The sequence below is a fragment of the Tupaia chinensis genome, unplaced genomic scaffold (genome assembly GCF_000334495.1).
Source record: "Tupaia chinensis unplaced genomic scaffold, TupChi_1.0 Scaffold000251_1, whole genome shotgun sequence".
Taxonomy (NCBI): Eukaryota; Metazoa; Chordata; class Mammalia; order Scandentia; family Tupaiidae; genus Tupaia; species Tupaia belangeri.
The window spans coordinates 7,195,374-7,216,277 of NW_006159731.1; the positions used below are offsets into that span (position 1 = coordinate 7,195,374).

Below are 20,904 nucleotides of genomic sequence, written 5' to 3' on the forward strand. Positions count from 1 at the left end.
TCTTTCCTCTTGCATGGTTATGAGTTTATAAACTCCTTAGTGCAGAGATGTAACTGCTGGGCCATTGACTTCAGTCTTTCTTAAGGACTAAAATGCATAGGAGAATATTTAATTTACCTCCAAGAGAAAATCAAGGGGAAAGTTTCTCAATTTATATTTTTCTCCATAGATATAAATTGTTTTTCATTTTCTAAATTAGTTTTTTTCCCCTACATTCTCTTTCACCATCTCTTACAGCCATTCTTTTTCTCAATTCCCCTTCTTTTGGCTGCCACTTTTGTCAGAATTACAATAGACATCTAGCATTTTTTTTCTTGCTTTTTATCTCTCTTTCATAGAAGTCCCTTCTGCGAACAGTTGCCAGCACACTTCGAAAGCCTCACTTTTATGATGTCACTCACCCAGGGGCTGATGATTTTTCTGCTGCCAATTACTTCAAGCATGGACTTTTCTTCCAAGCTCCCTAGAATAAAATGACATCCAGCCTATGGAATGGTTATTTTAGGCTTCTCAGGTAGAGCTCTTTAAGACAACTGGCTCTTTATTCATTGACTCTTCCCACTAGTCTACTGTAATTCTTTTATTTTTCTAGTTGTTTTTACAACCTGGGATCTCAGCAATGACAAACTTAGTTTATTAGAAAGAGTTTAGGGCTCAGACTCAGAATTACTTAATCGTTAGGTGAGGAACATAGCGATTTTTTTCTCAAATAGAGGACACAATGACACCTACTAACATATTTTAAAGAAAAATGAGAGTCTACATGAAAGTATTTTCTAAATTATAAAGTGCTACATAAATCCTAGTGAAAAATTATCTTGGGACCAGCAGACGGTGTAATGGCTATGTTGCTGGACTCCCATGTAGTTGATCGTGGTTGGAGTCCTGGGCCCTGTGGCTTAAACTCACATCGGGTGTGTGTGCATGTATGCCCAAGATCCTGAGAAGAGAATGGAGAAGGGATTGAAGTGTGGCCATCCTCCCGGGGGGGATTTCTTGCTTTCTTTTTCTCTGTCTCTCTCTGTCTTTCTGGCTAGTGCACGTGCCCTATAGCAAAAACCTCTCCAAAAAAGAAAAAAAAATCTTAAATTTAATACATGATTTTTAACTATATATATTTGGTATCCTTGAAAATGTCAGTATCTTAAATACACGTTACAAGTCATTGCAATTTGAACATATTAAAGAGGAATCCAGAAGATGGAAACAGAGGCCAAATAAATACCAAGCAAATTTGCAGTGATTTTTAACACTGGCTGTTAACATGGTCTGTGTAATAACACATAGGTGCTTTTATCAGACTAACCAATCATCATTAAAAGGGATGAGGGGGGGAGATGAAATGGAAGAAATTAAGCTAATTTAATGTAAGACCTAGAACTATACTCAGGACAGTTTCTATGAGAAAAGCAAGTAAGGGCTATAATGACTGGTCCAGAAGTCAGTAAGATTGAGCTATAAAACTAAAAAGACATAATCAAAATTCATATAATCAATAAAAAGCATTTTCTAATATATGTATTAATAACAGAGCAGAGCTGTCTTGGTTTCAATTAGTTTACAATATTTGTTAGATGTCTAATATGCACATTGACAATTTAGGGCTGGAGAGCATTAGATTTGGGGCTGGAATTATAAAAAAAAATGTCTGGTGTATAAATGAAATGAATAACATACAACTCCTAAGCATTTATTTGTGGATTAATTTGTCATTGGGAGTGCAGTTTTCATTGCAATAATGTAAAAATATATTAAAAAGTTATAGATTCACTTAAGACTTTTATGTTTATTTTCCTTTATATACTAAGTTTCCTTTCATTATGGTTTTAAAGTCTTCAGGGTGGAGTTTATAGGATTTTGAGACTCCTGCTCAAGCCATGAATCTAGGCTATATAAGGTAGGTCCTTCCCCACACAGGGCTGGCATTTGTCTTTTCTAGTCAGCATCGTTGGCCCTGTGTTAGTCTTGAATTATTTCCAAATGTGTTTGCTTTCTTTTTACAGATAGACTGAAGGCTCTAAAGGGCAACCAAGATCTAATCTTCTTTAGTCCTTGTACTATCAAGTGGACTCTTTACAAGTATTTCTAGAGTAACTGAAATCAAATGTAATAAACATAGTTTGTTGTCTATAGCTTCTCAGTAATAAACGAGTAAAAATTATTCTGAGAAGATAAACTTAGCTCCTCATAAATATGTACTATTAGTGTGTTTAGAGAATCATAGTTATTTATAAACTAATAACTTATTCAGTTAATGAAATGTATTTTGCAAAAAGTGGTGTTTTCTTCTTTTTTCATTTCGAGAGAGATATTTTTGCCTTAGGGCAAGTGTGCTCACCAGAAAAAGACAGACAGTGAGAAGGAAATGAGAAAATCACTCCTCAGGGGGAATAGCCATGCCACGATCCCTTCTCCATCCTTCTCTTGGCATCTTGGGCATGCAAACATATGCATGATTTTCAAGACATCAGTTCCAGGACTCAAACAGCTGTGGACCATGTGGAAATCCAGCGATGTAACTGCTGCACTATCTGCTGGCCCCAAAAGTGGTGATTTAAAAATCATTTCCCGTGACGCTGGCAGGTGGAATGGTAGTTAAGGTGCTGGCTCCCACATGGCCAAACGTGGTACAAGTATGGGACCTGGTGGCTTGTTTTCTCACTCTCCCTCTCTCTGTCTCTCTCAGGTCAAATTGAAAAATAATAATAAAGTTAAATAAATAATTCTAAATTAAAAGAAATCATCTCCTATTACCAATCATATCAGAAATACTTAGAAAATTCAGGATAATTCATTAGAAATGATCTTTTTGGTATTATGCCCAGATGTAGGTACAGAGCATACATATAAATTATACAAACATCTTGTTTCAATCCTATACTTATTGACAGAACTTAACATTAAAATGGCACTTAATGACCAATTAAATATATTGCAAATATACGGGAAATACTGGCAAGAGTTTGTTCTATTTTTCTCCTTATTTTAAAAGTAATTTTTAAGAAAAAAGGGCAATATCATTTTTAGTTTGTTGAGACCTTCAAATACGTAGTCCCCAGAAGCAAGATTCGTCAAGAGGAGTACCTAAGGTCTAACAGAGTTTTCAAAATAGTGCCCACATATACCATACATGTTGAACAAATTCAGATTTATTGAAAGTAAACATTTACATTGGCTACAATGTTAGAACTATTACAAAGCTGGATAAAAGAGGCTTAAGTAGCAATAGAAAGCAAGTGCAATAAAAAGTGAATAGAGAAAATATTTGGCCTTAGTGATCTCTTGGCAGTATTTACATTATGTACATATTGTTAAATATTTATAATAACTCTAAGGCACCAAAGGCTAAATAGCAGGTTGCAATACTATTTTGTGCACAAAAGTCAAGAAATTTATTGTAAAGAAGGCTGTATAGTTAAAGAAACAGAGGCATATCTTTATGTTTACATAAAGGAGTGGCTGCATTTTTTAAAATCTCAAATGATACATTAAATATTGGGCAGATTGAAGAAATTATTTTTAGAACATTAAATTATGTTAACTATGTAAATAAGCACTATTTTTTACTGACTTGCTGGTAAATGTGTAATGTATCTATTCTTCAACACAGCTTTTTCACACTCATGAATATGTTTTGTCTAAAAACTACTTGAAATACTTTTGACCTACAAAAACTTATCCTAATATTTCATAGTGTATACAAAATCCCCAAGAAAATTTACTGGGTAATAATATACATAAAATCTATATATAATCTGACAAAAATTTAGCAGGCATTAAATGCCCAAATTCTTGAATATTCAGTCTGCCATTCAGGCATAGCAGTTAGGCATTTTAATCCTTATTTCTTTAGGGTGGGTGATTCTTTGTGGCTTTAGGTAAGTGAACATAAAATTGACCCATGTAGAAAACCAATCTTCAAAGAAATGCATTCATTTCAACTTTTTCAGTTTGAAATCCTTTTAAATAATTCATTGGGTGTTACTATGTCATTTGTCACTAGTAAGTGAAATATCCATGTCACAGCATTGTCAAGAAGTGACTGACAATATCTATGTCCTGCATGTCTTAAATGTTGAATTATTTGATGACTTCTATTTGTAAAATTGTATGCGTTCCTTATACTGGAAACCTAATTTAGCTTAAAAACGGTCTATCATTTGTCTTGAGGTAGTGTTATAATGAAGAATTTAGCAGGACAACAGAACATCATAACATTCTAGAAGAATGTGCTTCAAATACCACCATGAATCCATAGTCACTTAGATGGTAGATGTCCAAGGTTGAGAGGTCATTCATGACCAACCAAATCACTATCTGATGTAGTCTTCTAGATTCTTTAACAAAGATGACGTGTTTTTCTTTGAAACTTTCTGAACCCTCATGCTGTAAGACAAGTTATGGTTTTAAAATAGTTTTATTATATAAGGTACTGCTAAAATTCCTTTAGGGATTTTATTTGAAAAATTCATAGACTTGCATGGAAGATTTTCTTTCTTTGAGCAAAGAGATGAACAATTGTGGAACTTCTTAAACTTTGAAATTTTATCAATAAGAAACATTCAGAACATAAATAGTTTGAGGGGGCTCCTTATATTTCATAATATTTGACAGTAACTAAGAATATGGCACTCTTAAAACTAAATTTCAAATGGAAAAGCCATATTCAAATCGAACAGTTGACTAAGACTTACTGAGCAATGAAAGTAAAATCCATTCCAACTGAGTGCACTCTAAGGAACCAAAAAAAGTCTTCTTATAATAAATTTTATAGCACTAGGTTTCTTTTTTTTTTTTTGCATATTATCACTGTTTTCTTTCACTGTCTCAAACATTTTTTTTTCTTTTTTATACACTGAATGACAATGTATTCATATCATAATGTTTAAAAACAGTAATGCAGGAAATAAAGTAGAACTAATCAATTAAAAATCGAACAGTTGACTAAGACTTACTGAGCAATGAAAGTAAAATCCATTCCAACTGAGTGCACTCTAAGGAACCAAAAAAAGTCTTCTTATAATAAATTTTATAGCACTAGGTTTCTTTTTTTTTTTTTTGCATATTATCACTGTTTTCTTTCACTGTCTCAAACATTTTTTTTTCTTTTTTATACACTGAATGACAATGTATTCATATTGAAATGTTTAAAAACAGTAATGCAGGAAATAAAGTAGAACTAATCAATTAAAGGTCATCTTTGCCTTCTTAATGTAAATAAATTATTGCCCATACTTGGTGGGTTAATGTCTAATAACAGTGGCTATACAATTAATATACCTTTTACAAAACACCAGGGAACAGATTTTGAATGATTATTAACATAAAACATAATATCAAATGTTGGGAATCATCAAATAAATCAATAGATAATATCTTAATGGGGTGATTGAATCAAAGCTTAACCATGGTCTTTAAATCTAAATTTTAAGGGCCTGCTTGGGCTTTGAAAACTCGATATTCATTTACTAATGGTATTAATCAAATTTAGATTCTTTAGAAATAAAAATAAGCATCTTCGCCAGTATATGATAGTACTTCTCAATTCCAAAAAGTTCAATGAAAAGATTGGCTTTCCTTACAATATTTGTTTACAATGGTTTTGACACAATTCTAAAAAACAAAAACCTGTCATTCCAAATTGTAATACAACTCAGTTACCATTAGAAGACATCTTATCACAAAAGATGCCTATTGCTTGTTAATTGAGTATGCAATGGACTATCAACTATTGGGGTGTCAGAAAATTCCTGACATACTTTTTCTATGCAAAAATGTGTCATGACTTTTCTGACAACCCAATAATTTTCTTCCTCAGATAGGTGAATCTATTTTTATTCTTCAGTTAGATGTAGAGGTTTTATTATGCCAGTTGCCCCATCCCTAAACAATCTCCCTTGAGTCTTACAAGTTGTCCTTCCAGTTCAGAGTCTAATACTCTTGATACATGCTTTGCAGATCACTCAACTGTTAGGTAAAGCCATGATGGATTAGGTCAGTGGCTTTTAAATTAACTTGGAGACATGCCAAAGAAGTTTTAGAGGTGGTTCTTTCGTTCTCATGGCCAAATGGGTGGGATTCTAAGACCTTCTACTCCCAAATCCTAGTAAAATTTCCCTAAAATACATATGTCACATATACAATGTCCCACAAAAGTAGTTTGAAAAAACAATTTTATGTTTAAAAATTATTTTTTTTTAGATACCTTAGGTGATTTGGGAGACTTAGAAGGTCTTGGCTGAACGAGGCAAATGGTCCTCTTGTCCCAAACAAAGTCTTCAAATAACTTGCCACCAAAACACGAACTCGGCCCTACCATGCTAGTATTATCCCTCTGTCTGGGCCTGAGTTCAGAAGTACAAGTCAAAGTAGATCAATGATTTAAGCAGATAATATCTAAATGATTAATATCCACTTCAAGCATATTTTTGCAGAAATAAATGGCATAGCAATTATTTACAATGTAAGAAAAACAAATGATTGGTAAACATTACTAAATGCAATCCTTAACAACCTGTATGACCTTTTCTTCACCTTCTATGCCACACAAAGGAAATAAACACAGGAGTTATCACATTTTACTTGCAAATGACTACACATTTTTATTTTTTTCTTTCTAGGTAAATTAAAATCTGATATGAGCCTTGATTCAGGGTCTGAATAGCGTGGCAGACTAATTAAACTGCTTCCATGAATGGCCTATTCCAAAGATAACATGTGGGTAAATAAACACTGCCAATTAAAACTTAAAATGAATTAGAGTTCTTAGACTTAAAGAAACAGAAATGATTTGGATGAGCACATGACATTTGAAAGGGAAATGCTGAGAGCTGGTGTTATTGTTCTCTATAAACTTAGTTGTGTTCTTTTAATATAAAAGAAGCTTCAAAATTTGTCTTCTTTCTCAATATGAAAAAAATAAGCAGAGGTATTAGATGAACAAATATAAAAATGCTGGTGTGGTATAAATAAATTATTAAAATGTTCCATTGTAGGAAATAAAAAATATATACCATTTCTTTCAATTCTGAAGCCTTTCTTTTAAATATATAATCATTTGAACACAGATTTAGGCCACCAAGGGCATCTATATTCCCCAAGTTATGACTTTTAGGTAGCATTTTAAAAGAGTTCATTTTAACCAATGGGACGTTTCTTTAAACAAATAGAAAAATTGTCTGCAAATATTTTCAGTGAATGAATGGTCATAAATTTAGCTCATATCTTGGTTTATGTCCAGATTTACTGCTTACTGAATATTATCTTCTATTCACTGAAAGAAGATAGGATTATGAAGCTGTGCTATCTCTGTTGTCAACATACATATGTGTGTACACACACATTATGTATGACCACATATTTTGTGGCATGACTCTACAGATATGTATATTACATATTTTGGGGCAAAGCACTGCTTCTAAAACTTCATTATTTTTGTAAGGAAGAAGAGGAGAACAGGGAATATCCCTCCCAAAACATCTGAATATTTATATCATTAATTTTATAGCACATCATGTGCAAACATTTACTTATTGCAAAGTATCTTATAGAGTTAGACGCCATTATAAAATGTTCTCAGTTCTATTTCAGTAGCTTAAAATGTCGGTATATAATACCAAATGTCCAATTAAAGAATTTAATATAAAAATATCAGCACAAAACTGTTTTTTCAATCTGTTTATTGTGTAAGCAACCCAAACTTCAGTTTAAGTGCTGTTGTAATTTTATTACTAGATTCCATAACCCTACAATTGGTAAATTTTATACCATATCAGGTATTTAATGAGATACTTAGAAATACTAAGAAAAAAAAATTAGTATTCAAAGGGTTAATTTTGTTTATAATAACAATAAATTATTTTATCATCTTCTTCAGTTCAAAATCCAGCTTTGAACCCGAGGAAGGCTTTCAAATCATGTTAATTAAATGATGGTCCTTTAACCAGTAGCAGTTTGATTCCCAATTACTCGGAGGATCTCTTTGTGAATGCCTCCTTCTTGTGTGTTAATATTTGCATCTCCCACTTGGCCATCTTCATAGCTAAAGTGAAAAACACAGAAACATAAAAACATTTTTTAAAGATTACAGTGCTTAAAAGAGCTTAGAAATACTATTTGAAACAGATACTTAGAAATACTAAGAAAAAAAATTAGTATTCAAAGGGTTAATTTTGTTTATAATAACAATAAATTATTTTATCATCTTCTTCAGTTCAAAATCCAGCTTTGAACCCGAGGAAGGCTTTCAAATCATGTTAATTAAATGATGGTCCTTTAACCAGTAGCAGTTTGATTCCCAATTACTCGGAGGATCTCTTTGTGAATGCCTCCTTCTTGTGTGTTAATATTTGCATCTCCCACTTGGCCATCTTCATAGCTAAAGTGAAAAACACAGAAACATAAAAACATTTTTTAAAGATTACAGTGCTTAAAAGAGCTTAGAAATACTATTTGAAACTTAAAATACAGCTTAGGGGAATGAAAAGCAAAGAATAGTTATTTTTCAGTTGTATTTAATAATGTCTTCACATTAATTAAACACACAACAGTCCATTATTCTAAGTTATGCCTCAATCTGTCCCTTCCTTCAATTTTTTAGAAAGATTTTTGCTATGGGGTACGTGTGCATGCTGAAAGACAGTGAGACAGAAAGCAAGAAATCATCTCCCAATGGGGGATAGCCATGCTGCGATCCTTGCACCTCCATTCTCCTCCTGGGATTTTGGGCATGCATGCACACACACCTGACATGAGTTTCAAGATGCCAGATCCAAGACTCAAACCATGGTCAACCATGTGGGTGTCCACTGTCTTAACCACTACACCACCTGTTGGCATCATTTCCTTTCATTTTAATATTGTTTATCCTCATGGGAAGTGCTGCCTGAGTTAAATGAAATGTTATGGGCATTTAGAACATCTACCACATTCATTGCTGCACTTTTTTCCCACCACTGGTTGTTCTACTTACTTAGTCTGACCATAACATATTCTTATTTATGCTGGTATTTCACAAAGAATGCAAGTGTGCTAAGTTTAGCTTAGCAGTAGAGGTGAAAATATACTATTAAAGGACAGCAATTACTAAGTTCTTTAAAATGAAGTAATTACATTTTAGATGATAATTCATTTCCTCAAATAAGCTTACTTAGGCAGTAAGAATTATCCAAGAATGAATTTTTAGACTTTCATGATAATATTCAGAGTGGAATAGGTGATGAATTAATTTCACTACATAAAAATGGCTTCAAGACAGAAGCTTTAGAGAAGTGGTAATTACTTCAAAATAGATAACCAGGGATGTAAGCACAATGTCTCAGAGATTAATGCAAGCCACTGTCTTTTCCTGAAGTAGCACAATAGAGCAAAATGAAACAGATGACATAATGCAAGAATTTAGCTCCTTACATAATCCACTGCTTAAACACCAGGTGATAACTGCATTTGTACCATGCTTGCCTGTAAACTTGGTTAATTCTCATCATACAAATTTGCTCTTAGATATATTTAGTAAATCTCAATTTACTTGTATGTATGTAAATAACATACTGTGGTGAAACATTAATGTAAGAAAAAGGTTTACATGTTTTCTCAAGGCATTCAACAGTAAGTGCTCTGTTGAGAACTAGAAAACATGCTAGGTAAAACATGGTAGACTGTTCAACTCTAAAGATGTACTTGTGGCAGATCGTGTAAAGACACAGTAGTGGGCAAATAAAATATGTTAGCCTAGTTTTTGTATGAGGGGAATCTTTAAACGTTCATGGAAAATATATATATTATGTAAAAAAAATCCCTGAATAGGAACTTATAAAAATGCTTCTGCACTAAAATAAACTTGTACTGTAATTCCATTTTTCTACCAACTTTGGCATCACTTGCCCCAATGGGGCAAGGCAAAAAAGCTAAGCTACCCGTATTCCTAAACAGGGGTCAAGAAGGCAACTTGGCTTAAAGGTAGGTAACTGGTTTACCAGGACAATCAGACTAGCTCCTTCTAGGATATAGATTATGGAACAAAAAGAGTCTGACAAGGTGAATGGAGCAGACACCTAGGAAACCACACTGCCACAAGAGAAGTGGGAGACTGACAGGTCTTACAACTGTGTTGGTTCTTTATGGCCTTTCAATTTCAGATGTAAATCTACGTGTAACATTCTCTAAATTCCCAAATCGAAGTTTGTTCTATTTCTATTGCATTTGTGGTATGTTCAACACACTTACTACATCTTACATAGTTTAAAAACATTATAGAATAAAATGTTCGGCTTAACTGATATCCTGTCTATGCCCTACAATCTTTATTACAATCTTTATTCTCAATTTAAAGCTTCCCTTTGAATGAGATTTATCTACAATACACTATAACTTCTCACTTTCGCCTCAACAAACTGCAAGATATCTTCTGACCCTACTACTCAACTGAAAAGTACTGACAAAGGTTGCCCATGGCCACTCAATGGATGAATTCAGGAGATTTTTATATCCTGATTTTATATCCTCTTTTATGTCTGTAGCATGTGACACAGTTCATTGTTCTTTCTATTGAAGCTATATTATTTTCTCATTTTCTACGTACCCTTTGATCGCATATTCCCAATATCTTACATTGCATTCCTTTACTAACCTCCCTTTTCAATGTTGATTTTATACCTGATTTACTCCTCAATTTTCTTCTCATGATATGCAAACAACTATTTCAGCCTTTTCCAAGTCTAATTTATCAACAATATGTTGTTTCCTAAAACTATATCTCCGATCCTGACATCTTTCCTAAGTATATTACCCACTGACATCACTTATGTATATTCAACAATCAATTTAATTTTTGACACTAGGCCAGCAGATTTGGCATTAATTTAGGATGTCCAGACTAGCATTTTTATGACATTAAAACAGAACAGAATAAAACAGAGTATTGACCTCACTAGAAATAGAAAAAATATTGCTTTTCTCCTAAGTCACAATATCGAAAACATTTCTTTTTGTGGTAAAAAAACTGACCTGAGGCCAGGCAGTGGCACAGCAGTAATGCAATTGGACCTAATGGAAAAGGCCCTGAGTTCACATCCTAGGACCTCCTTGAGCACAGTGGGTATGCAAGTGTGTCCCCATGATCTGGGCCAGCTGAGACCGGAGATGAGGGTGGGGGGTGTGGATGGTGGGGGTGGAGATCACATTGTGAAGATTCACTCATTGGGTGCACTTAGCTGTCTGTCTCATTTCTGCCTTTTCTCGTGGAACAAATACAAGACCGATTCCCATACGAGACCGATTCTTCTACAATGCTAAAGTTATGTAAAAGGCCTTGGTGATTAAGGTGCTGGATGTTTTGTTTTGCCATTTACAAAATAAAATCCAGACTCACAGAAATATCAACTCCTTCATCATCCAAACTCAAACTTCCTCTCCAGTCATGTCCCATCACCAACTCCATTTTATTCAATCAAATGAGCAGGTGTGTTCTTCCCAAATATTAAATGTTCATTACCATTTTAAAAGCATTAATAGATAATGGAAAAGAGGTAAGAAAGGTAATATTCACACTCTTTGAATAAACTATGATAATTTAAGATAGAAAAATATACAGGGAGGAGAGAGATCAGAGAGAAATGTGAGAGCCAAAAAAAAAAAAGCAGAGCAATATCAATAGGAAGATGAAATATTTTACTGAGATTTTTTTAGTAGAAGAAATGGAAACAACTAAGAGACAGAAATGACATAAATGACCAGAAGCAGAAAATGATTACTAACATTAAATAAAAACAAACCTATTTACTTTAAAAATATTAGAGAGAACAAATAATAGGTAAAATTTAGCTGTCTGGCAATCCCTTAAGCATGCTTGAAGATTTCACGGGTTAAAAACTTTTGAAGGTGGGGCTAGCAGGTATCATGGTAGTTAAGGTGCTGGACTCCTATATGAAGGACTGTGGTTTGAGTCATGGTTCTGGTGTCTTAAAAACCACACAGGGTGTGTGCACACGGGTGCTGAAAATCCCAAGAGAAAAAATGGAGGAGAAGGGGTTGTGGGTGTAGCCATCCTCCCGGAGGGTGATTTCTCACTTTTCTTGTCTCTTTCTGTCCCTTTCCAGTGAGTGCACATATCCTATGGAAAAACAAAACAAAACAAAACAAAACAAAAAAACAAAAAAACAAAAAAACTTAGATAAACAAACAAAAACTTATAAAGGTATTGGTATTCTCAAACTAATATACATCTTCTGTGAGAGATTTAGGATTGGCACATGTAAATTTGTTTCTGTCCTCCTAAATCTGAAACCCAGAAACTGCAGCATTGTTTTCTATTAGCAATATAGAAACGAAATACATTGTGAACTAAATGCTAACCAGCACACGTCCAGTGTTCCTATGAGAAATGTGAAACTAGAAATACATCGTCTATTTCATAGTCCATGCATCATCTCTTCACTAACTTAGACCATTTGGTCTTTTGCTGTTGCTTTCAAACAATGTATATTAAGTGATTCTGTGCAAGCCATTACATGAGATTCCCATACACGGACGAACTTGATCCTTTTACTGGGGAGAAAATATATTTATGTAAGTACTTGTAGAAAAAGGCTGCTTGAGAGTTTCCAAAGACAGGATGGCAAAATTCCAAGTAAAGAGTAAACATTTCTGACTGGAAGGTCAGGGAAGGCACTATAGAAAAAAGCATGTCTGAGACCAGCAGTTAGCGTAATGGCTATGTCGCTGGACTCTCATGTAGTCGACTGCAGTTCGAGTCTCGGACCAGTGGTTTAAACTCACGTACCAGGCACGTGTGCATGCGCGCGCAAGATCCTGAGAGGAGAATGGAGGAGAAGGGATCGCGTTGTGGCCATCCGCCCTGGGGGGTGATTTCTCGCTTTCTGTCTCTCTATCTCTCTCTCTGTCTTCCTGGCAAGTGCACATGCCCTATTAGCAAGAAAAAAAAAAAAAAAAAAAAAAAAAAAAAAAAAAAAAAAAACTCTCAAAAAAAAAAAAAAAAGAAAAAGAAAAAAGCATGTCTGAATTAGCCTTGAAAATTAAGCTACAGGCCTAGTTGATGAGAAGGTCAATCATTTGGATTAAGAAAAGGCATAACAGTGGGAAAAACAATTGCCAACTGTTTTCAAGAAGCAGCCTGGAATAATTTCATTTAATTAGTGGTTTGTACAGATCATTGAAGTAAGGTAGAATGGGCTGTATGTCACAGAACGCCATGGTTTTATTGATTAACTGTCAGCCTCTCTGGGTAAAGAGGAATAATCAAAACACTTGTATAAATTTTATATGCATAATACGGTAGCCTATACAGGATAAGATTAATGACAGTTAATTATAAATAGGAATATAGACAACTTCATCTTTTCTCAAGTGCTAGATATGAAACAAGTATCACTATTGCAAGAATAGTAATGCTTAATGAATCTGGTATTGGACAAAATAGGTGAAGTGTAATGAAGAAATTAGAAGCAAGGAGAACAACTAATATCCTTTTGATATACCCTGGAGGACAATATTATTCATGGGATAAAGATATTGATGGGAGAAAATTATGAAAAGATAACTTGGGAATAGATGAATATTGTAAAGATTGAAAAAACCTGAAAACTACTGTTCAGGTTTTAAGTCTGTTTGATGTACAAAATCGCTGCATAAATTGGAGAAATTAAGGAATTGATTGGGGACTTAAATAAAACATTTCACTTTGTACACATTGATTTTAAGGTATTAGCAAGATTTTTGAGGGTGGCTATCATCCAACAGTTATAATGTATGCATTTCATTCAGTCCTACTCATCTGCCATGCACTCTGCTCCATACACAAAGACCAATGAGCCCTCTAGTCACCGACTTCCAGAAGTATACAGAGTGATGGAAAAGAGTATGTATAAAAAGTAAATATCCTAATGGTAGAAACAAGTTCTGGGCATTACACAGTAAACACAGATGAGAAGCATTTAAAAAAAAAAAAAAGTCAAGGGAAGTTTCTGGGACCAAGGAAGGCATGTGCTAAAATTTAAAAGAAGGGTGGAAATCAGATAGAGGTCTGAAGGGATGGAGTGAAAGCATGAGCCTCAGGTAGAAAGCAAAGGAAAAAAGCACAGTAGTGTGAAAATCAGAGTGTACAGTGAGAAATGGTGACAGTGACAATTGGTGGGCCACGAGGCTGAGGACCGGATCTCCTTGACCTTACAATGCAGTGGTACTCAAGAAAAAACAAGGGCCTAAGGAGTCGATTCATGTCATAAAGGCACCTGGACTTTCTCTTACAGGGGGTCAGCAGACCTCTAAGCAGGGTGGTGATGTGGCCATTTAAATCTTGGAGAGAGATCAGGGTTGGAGACAGAGAAACTGGATTCGTTATAGACTGAGGATAAAGCAAAGTTCCCCCATCACAGCTGCATTTCTAATGTCAAATGGAAATGCCTTCACCAAGCAATGGTTAAAAGTTCTGTCTTCTAATCTTAAAAAATGATGTCTGGGGACTTGTATATGGTGTAATGGTTATATCACCGGTCTCTCACGTAGCAGACGGTGGTTTGAGTCCAGAACCAACAACTTAAAACACAGGCTGGGCGTGTGTGCAAGCGTGCCCAAGACCTCAAGAGGAGAAGGGATTTTGGTGTGGCCATTCCCCCATGGGGTAATTTCTAATTTCTGTCTCTCTGAATCTCTCTGTCTCTCCAACGAATACATGTGCCCTATGGCAAAAATCTCTTAAGAAAAATTTTGTTTTCTCATGATGTATCCAATTGAATGTTGCTTATCTTTTACAAAACCATGATTAAGGGTATCTCTTATTTTATTTAGATGCCCTTCGGCAATTCTTATTTTATAAATTTCTCTTCTATCTGTCTCTTTAGATTTGTTTTAAGTTTTGTTAAAATAAAAATCATATATAATTCAAAATACAGGTTGCATATCTTTTATCTGAAATTATTACACAAGCATCATCCAGATTTTGGATTTTTCCAGATGCTGGAACATCTGCATATACATAATGAGATATCCTGAGCATAGGACCCAAGTTTACACATGAAATTCATTTTTGTTTCATGCACACTTTACCCATAACCTGAAGATGGTTTTATAGCAAATGTTCATATTGCAGCTTTTTGCCTCACCTCCCCCATGAGGTGAAGTGTGGAGTTTTCCACTGGTGGCATTTTCAATGGCACTCCAAAAGTTTCAGATTTTGGAGCAATTCAGATTTCTGAGTTTCAGATTAGGAATGCTCTACTTGGTACTTTCATTTGGCCTCTGTTTTCATTCATCGATTAAAACTTGACTAGTAACTATAAACAAGATACTGTATAAGGTGCTACAGATTGTGTGGGACAGAAAAAGACCAAAGAATTTTATCTTTAGAAATTTACAGCCTGCTGGAAGAACCACATATCATAAATAAAGTGAATTTTACATGGAAGTTCTGTCCTGAGCTGCAAGACCACCAGGAAGATAGATTAATTTTGACTAGCTCTTCATGCAAGCACTGGTATTCAAGTTATAACTTTGTTTTTCTTTGAGAGGTTTTTGCTATAGGGAGCATGTGCTCGCTAGAAATCACTCCCGCCCCCCTCAGGGGGGATGGCCACACTACAATCCCTTCTCCTACATTCTCCTCTCAGGATCTTGGTCACGCATGCACACGTGCCTGGCGTGAGTTTAAGCCACCGAGTATGGAACTTGAACTGTGGTCGACCACATGGGAGTTCTGTGACACAGCCATTAAGCCAACTGCTGGTCCCCCCCAACACCTTTCTTTTTTTGGAAAGTCAAGTTATATCTTAAAAAAAAAAATAGAGCATAGATAGGAATTCCTGAGATGAAGTTAGCACTGAGATATGCTTGACTCAAGTACCTGATAATGCCTAGTCCTACTTCTGTAGATGGACTGCTTCATTTGATCTTGTCTATTCTTAAATTTCTAAACTTTTTGAAATGTTCTAAGAAGTAGGAGGAGGTAAACATCTTAAACTTATTTAACAGCTAAAATAAGGAAAAATTGATTTGTAGTTCTATCTGCTTTAAATCAAAGAAATAGTAAAGAATTAAATACAGAGGCTGCTATATTAAAGAAGCATAATCTATAAGTCTCATGGTTCTGAGCCTTTCCTTGGTCCCCAGTCAGCTAAGGGACAGGACACCTTCCTATCCTAAGTTGTTCATGCTGGCAGCAGTCTGGGAGACTGGAATAGCAAGAGGGAGTCCATGGTTTTAAATACACTTATACTGCAATCTTGCCAAATTATCTATCACTTTCTCTTGGGTTTTATTATTTTATCTACCTATAAAAAATACCAATATGTTTTTATATTTTTATCTCTAGCTCTAAAATACCTCACGCACTATGAAATAACATTTTTCTTGCATGTGACCAGAGCAAGTTTAGTTTTCACATCTCCGTTTAAACACATCCTCTGGCACTTCTGAGAAAAACTTCCTTTATACTATATTTGGGTCTTCATGTCCTTGAACGTGTGTGTTAGTAATGTAATCAAGCTTTCTAATGATTTCTAGACATTAGAAATGGACGGGAATCTATTCATAATATCTGAATTACCACACTTTCCCTCAAGGATTTATATTTCTTTATTAATTTTTTAATTTTAGAATTTTCCAGTAAAATTTTTCTAATCTTCTCATTCACCTCTTCTTTATTGTCCTTTAAACTTTATTTTCAATTTCCTCCCAATTTTTCTCCCATTCTCTATTACTTGTTGGAAAGAATGATTTAGACACTGAATGACTATTTTCTTTTAAGGCTTTTGTTGTTGCTGTTTGCCATAAAGCATGACTTGCCAGAGAGAGAGAGAGAGAGGCAACAGAAGGAAAGATGAGAAATCACCCCACAGGGGATGACCATTCCACAATCCCTTCTTCATCATTGTTCTTTTTTTTTTTTTTTTCATCATTGTTCTTTCAGGATTCACATGGGCATGCATGCACATGTGTCTGATGTAATTCTCAAGCTACCAGGTTTGGGACTTGAACCACGGTCAACCATGTGGGAGTCCAATGCCTCAACCACCACACCATTTACTGACCTACTAAATGACTCTTCTATTAACTCCTTAACTCTTGTTATTATAGTATCATGGAAGTTATTTTAATTTTTAATATTTTAAACTAATAATAGATATTATTTTTTAAAAAAATCACATTAACTTTTAGTCAGTCACCTGGCAAACTTCTAAGATCAGGCAACATATAACAACAACAACAACAAAACAACAGAACAACAGAAACCGAGATTTTGATAGTTCATTTTATTCTAATCAATTTATTCTTGTCCTAGATGTTACCACTCCCTTGGGAGACATACTACCAGAATTCTGTGATCATATCTTTTATAAAGAAAGAAACTGATAGTTGTAATTAGAATGTACATTAATTAGTGAATAGATTCTCCCTTTGATGTGTTCTGAATTTTATCAATTTTCCTTAATGAGTCTCTTCTCTCCTGAGGGTGCAGAGGAATAGGATAAAAATCTCTGCTTATAAAACAATGGAAATTATTATTAATATTATTTTCTCTTTTGTATTATTAGAAAAGTGCTTTTTCTCTTTTTTTATATGATCTTGCCTGGAGTTTTTCTTCTGATAAAATGGAGTAATCTTTCTCTCTAGTAAACACTTCCCCTCCATCCATATGCATGCACACACACACACACACACACACACACACATCTCTATTGAAAGTTTTATGTATTATTTATATAAAATTTCTAAAGAAATAAGATTAGAAATGCTACTGGCTACTTAAATATCTAAGGTTCTTTATATAACTCAATAAATTCAAATTTTAGTAGATAAAGAAGGAGTAGATTAACAGACTAGATGTAAGGCTAGAGAAAGGAATGGGGTTACTTTCTGTCAAAATCTCAAGGTCATGCAACTGTGATCTGAGGTTCCTTTTGGGAAGGCTGAGTTTCTAACAATGACTAACAATCAAGATAGTCAAGAAAGAAGAGATAAAAATGATTTAATGTGCCTTTTGATGCAGACCTGATTAGGATGAATTAATTCTTATAATCAATTTAAAAGGTAGTGTGTACAGACAGCTTCCCTAGGAGCCTCTAACTCCCCATGGAGCCCCTCTCTGCTTTAGTTCTGCTCAGTAGGCAGGACTGGATGGGCTTTCTACATGCTCCACTGCCCTCCAGCTCCTGGTAGACCATGACCAACAGGAGTCCTAGAACTATTTTCTGTCTTTGGCCTTTTGGATCTGGGAGGTATAGAATCTCTGGTGCTACTCGACCCAGATTATTGCATTGGATCTATGGTCTCCTATAATCAAACCTTTGTAAATAATCTCATTGTGAATGATAAAAATTATATTTGTCATGGAACATCAGTTTCTTGTTGGGATTCTGCACAATACAAGTAGGTACATTAGTCTAATTTTACTGATGAAGCTTAGAGGTGATGCAATTTAGTGAGCGTTACTAAGTACTGTTGAGCTGGGATTCAAACTGTCTGATCAAATGTGGGGCTCTTGCCACTCTACTCATGGCTGCCTCACCACTAAAAAAGAAATCTATAGTCAGTATAAAAACACATCATGACAAAGTCATATTTTTCATAGCATCCAAAAGAAAACTGAAAATTTCACAGTGAATAGTGTCAACAAGCTATGAGTATACAAAGCGCCAAAGAAAGCCTGTGGAAGTCATTTTGATATGGCTTAGAATAAAAGCCAGCTCATTTCCTCAGCTTCTTTTTATAAAATTGCATAAAGTATGAACAGATATACCCCGCTCTTTCCTCAAAGTGCTTTCTGTGAGACAATCACGGATGGGTTGGGAACAGGCATGGGAAAAGGGTTAGGAGTCAAGGATGGAGTGAAAAGTAGACTGGTCTATTGCACTCATTAGCTAAGAATACAGAATAACGCTTTTAGTTTTGCTATAGGACATGTGTGTTCATTGGAGGGGAGTGGTGAGAAATCACCCCACAAGGGGTATGGCCATGCTGTATTCCCTTCTCTGCCATTATCCTCTTGGGGTTTTGGGCACACACACACACACACACACACACACACACACACACACACCCAGTATGACTTTCAAGCTGCTGGGTCCAAGACTTGAATCACACGTTCTGCCCTGTGGGATCCAGTGCCTTAGCCTTCATGTCACCTGCTGGTGCAATGATTTATATTTTACTGGTCTTATAAAATACCTGTGCCCCAAACCTCCTAATGACATCCACTGCATCATTGCAAATTCCGTTAATTGGAAAGTAGATAAAACTTTCATAAGACAGAACCTTTACACTACTGTATTCATTTCCAGTTCTAAATTGGAAAAAAAAAACCCTATTGATAAAGTAAGTATGTGTGTATGTATGTGTATATAAATATATATACACAAGTATACATACATACATACACAGAAAGAGATGTTTTTCAAAAGTTATCCTTCTTTAATTCTACATTAACAGTTGTTTTTCTTTAGTTCTTCTGAGTTAGTGGCATTTAACAATCACTTTGTGTTTTATAGCCTATTGAAAATAAAGTAAAAATATTATGTTGATGATAAACTCAATAATCTATCTGTTGTATTTTGGCTAAAGTAACCAAATAACAAATGCAGCCATACTACCTCATTTGTGGAGAAGACGGTCACATACGAATGTGAACATTTACACTTACACAAAAAAGAATCGCGTGCAGACATGATCAGTATTTGGGACAACCCATATCTCTCCATGTTTGTGCAGGTCAGGTGAGGTGATCACTGTAAGGGGGAGATAAAAGAAATGACAACTTTATTCTAAAGGAATCCTAGTCATGCCAAGTTACTATATCCCTGTCTTTGATATTTAAAAGCACAGATACATGCACAAATAAATATATAAAAAGAATCGAACCTTATTATCTATCAAGAAGTATAAATAAAAATAATGAAAGGCCATGTAACAACTTTATGGTTTCAATAACGATTAGCGTAACGACAGGAAGGAAACTTGACTTGTCTTGACAACTATGTAGGCACCATCATGGTGTCCTATACAACTACCAAATGATGAAAACTTAAAAGACAGTTGATAGTCGGTACTGAAATTCCTAACACTTGAAGAAAAAAGTGAATTTTGGGCCGAAGTTAAATTTCAGAGTAAGAATGAAGAAAAGTGTATGGTCTTACAAATCATTTAATCAGTTTTTCTGTCCTAAGTTCAGAAGGGAAGAATAATTTCAGTGTAGAAACAGAAAGACCTCTTGGGCAATATTCTCAATGCCTGGTTCATCTTTTAAGTTTTTCATGGTATTATACATTCAAATACCATCTTAAAGAGGAAGGTAGCACATTAACAAAGGAGATAAGCAATACTCGAACAGAAAGATATAATTACCATTCTGAAATATCTGCCAGGAATAATGTATAGCACTGTCTCAATTCTTGCCAACTCTGCAATTTGGAATTAACCTTTATGATCTCTGTTGTACCCGGATCCTTTTGTGCCCTTTAAGATGGTCATAAGGGATAATGCTTTTACTATTCCATCATGAGCACTCCGTAAATATACTTGAATTCTTAAAAACTGATAAGATAAAGAACCTGCATGATGAGGTTTGTAAAATTTTCAACTTACCTTCACATAAGGCTATGCATTTTAAATTACGGCTTTGCAGGAATTGGGATTGCTGTCCTTTCTTCTGTGACTAAATTCCAAAAGAATTTAAAAATTAGAATAAAAATGGCGCAGTCAGTATAGTGAAAACATTGTTCATCTTTGAAAAATAAATTAAAATGGTTCCAGAAAAAAAAAGTCTATCTAGACTAGCATTAATATTCTTTTATGTTCATAATATCAAGCTATTTTTGATGTATCATTTAATGTCTGTACATAATCATTAAATTACTCTCAAGATGAGTGAACTAAAAAATATGCTAAATTAAGGGTTCA

At 34.6% G+C, this 20,904-nt stretch overlaps 1 protein-coding gene across 7 annotated transcripts in view; it reads right to left on the reverse strand.

Annotated features, from left to right (window-relative positions):
* Positions 1-8,128: 8,128 nt before the first annotated feature.
* PARP8 (poly(ADP-ribose) polymerase family member 8) overlaps positions 8,129-20,904 on the reverse strand; it is a 270,423-nt gene continuing 257,647 nt past the window's right edge. For 6 of the 7 annotated variants that reach the window (XM_027772068.1, XM_027772069.1, XM_006149030.3 and 3 more), the window contains 3 exons: positions 20,590-20,659; positions 19,649-19,733; positions 8,129-8,377 (listed from right to left, as the gene is read on the reverse strand). In XM_027772068.1, coding sequence (XP_027627869.1) covers positions 8,275-8,377; positions 19,649-19,733; positions 20,590-20,659 — 258 coding nt within the window. In that variant the 3' untranslated portion in view covers positions 8,129-8,274. Of the gene's footprint in view, positions 8,378-19,648; positions 19,734-20,349; positions 20,461-20,589; positions 20,660-20,904 lie in introns of all 7 variants that reach the window. The other variant, XR_003549476.1, reaches the window with a different exon arrangement.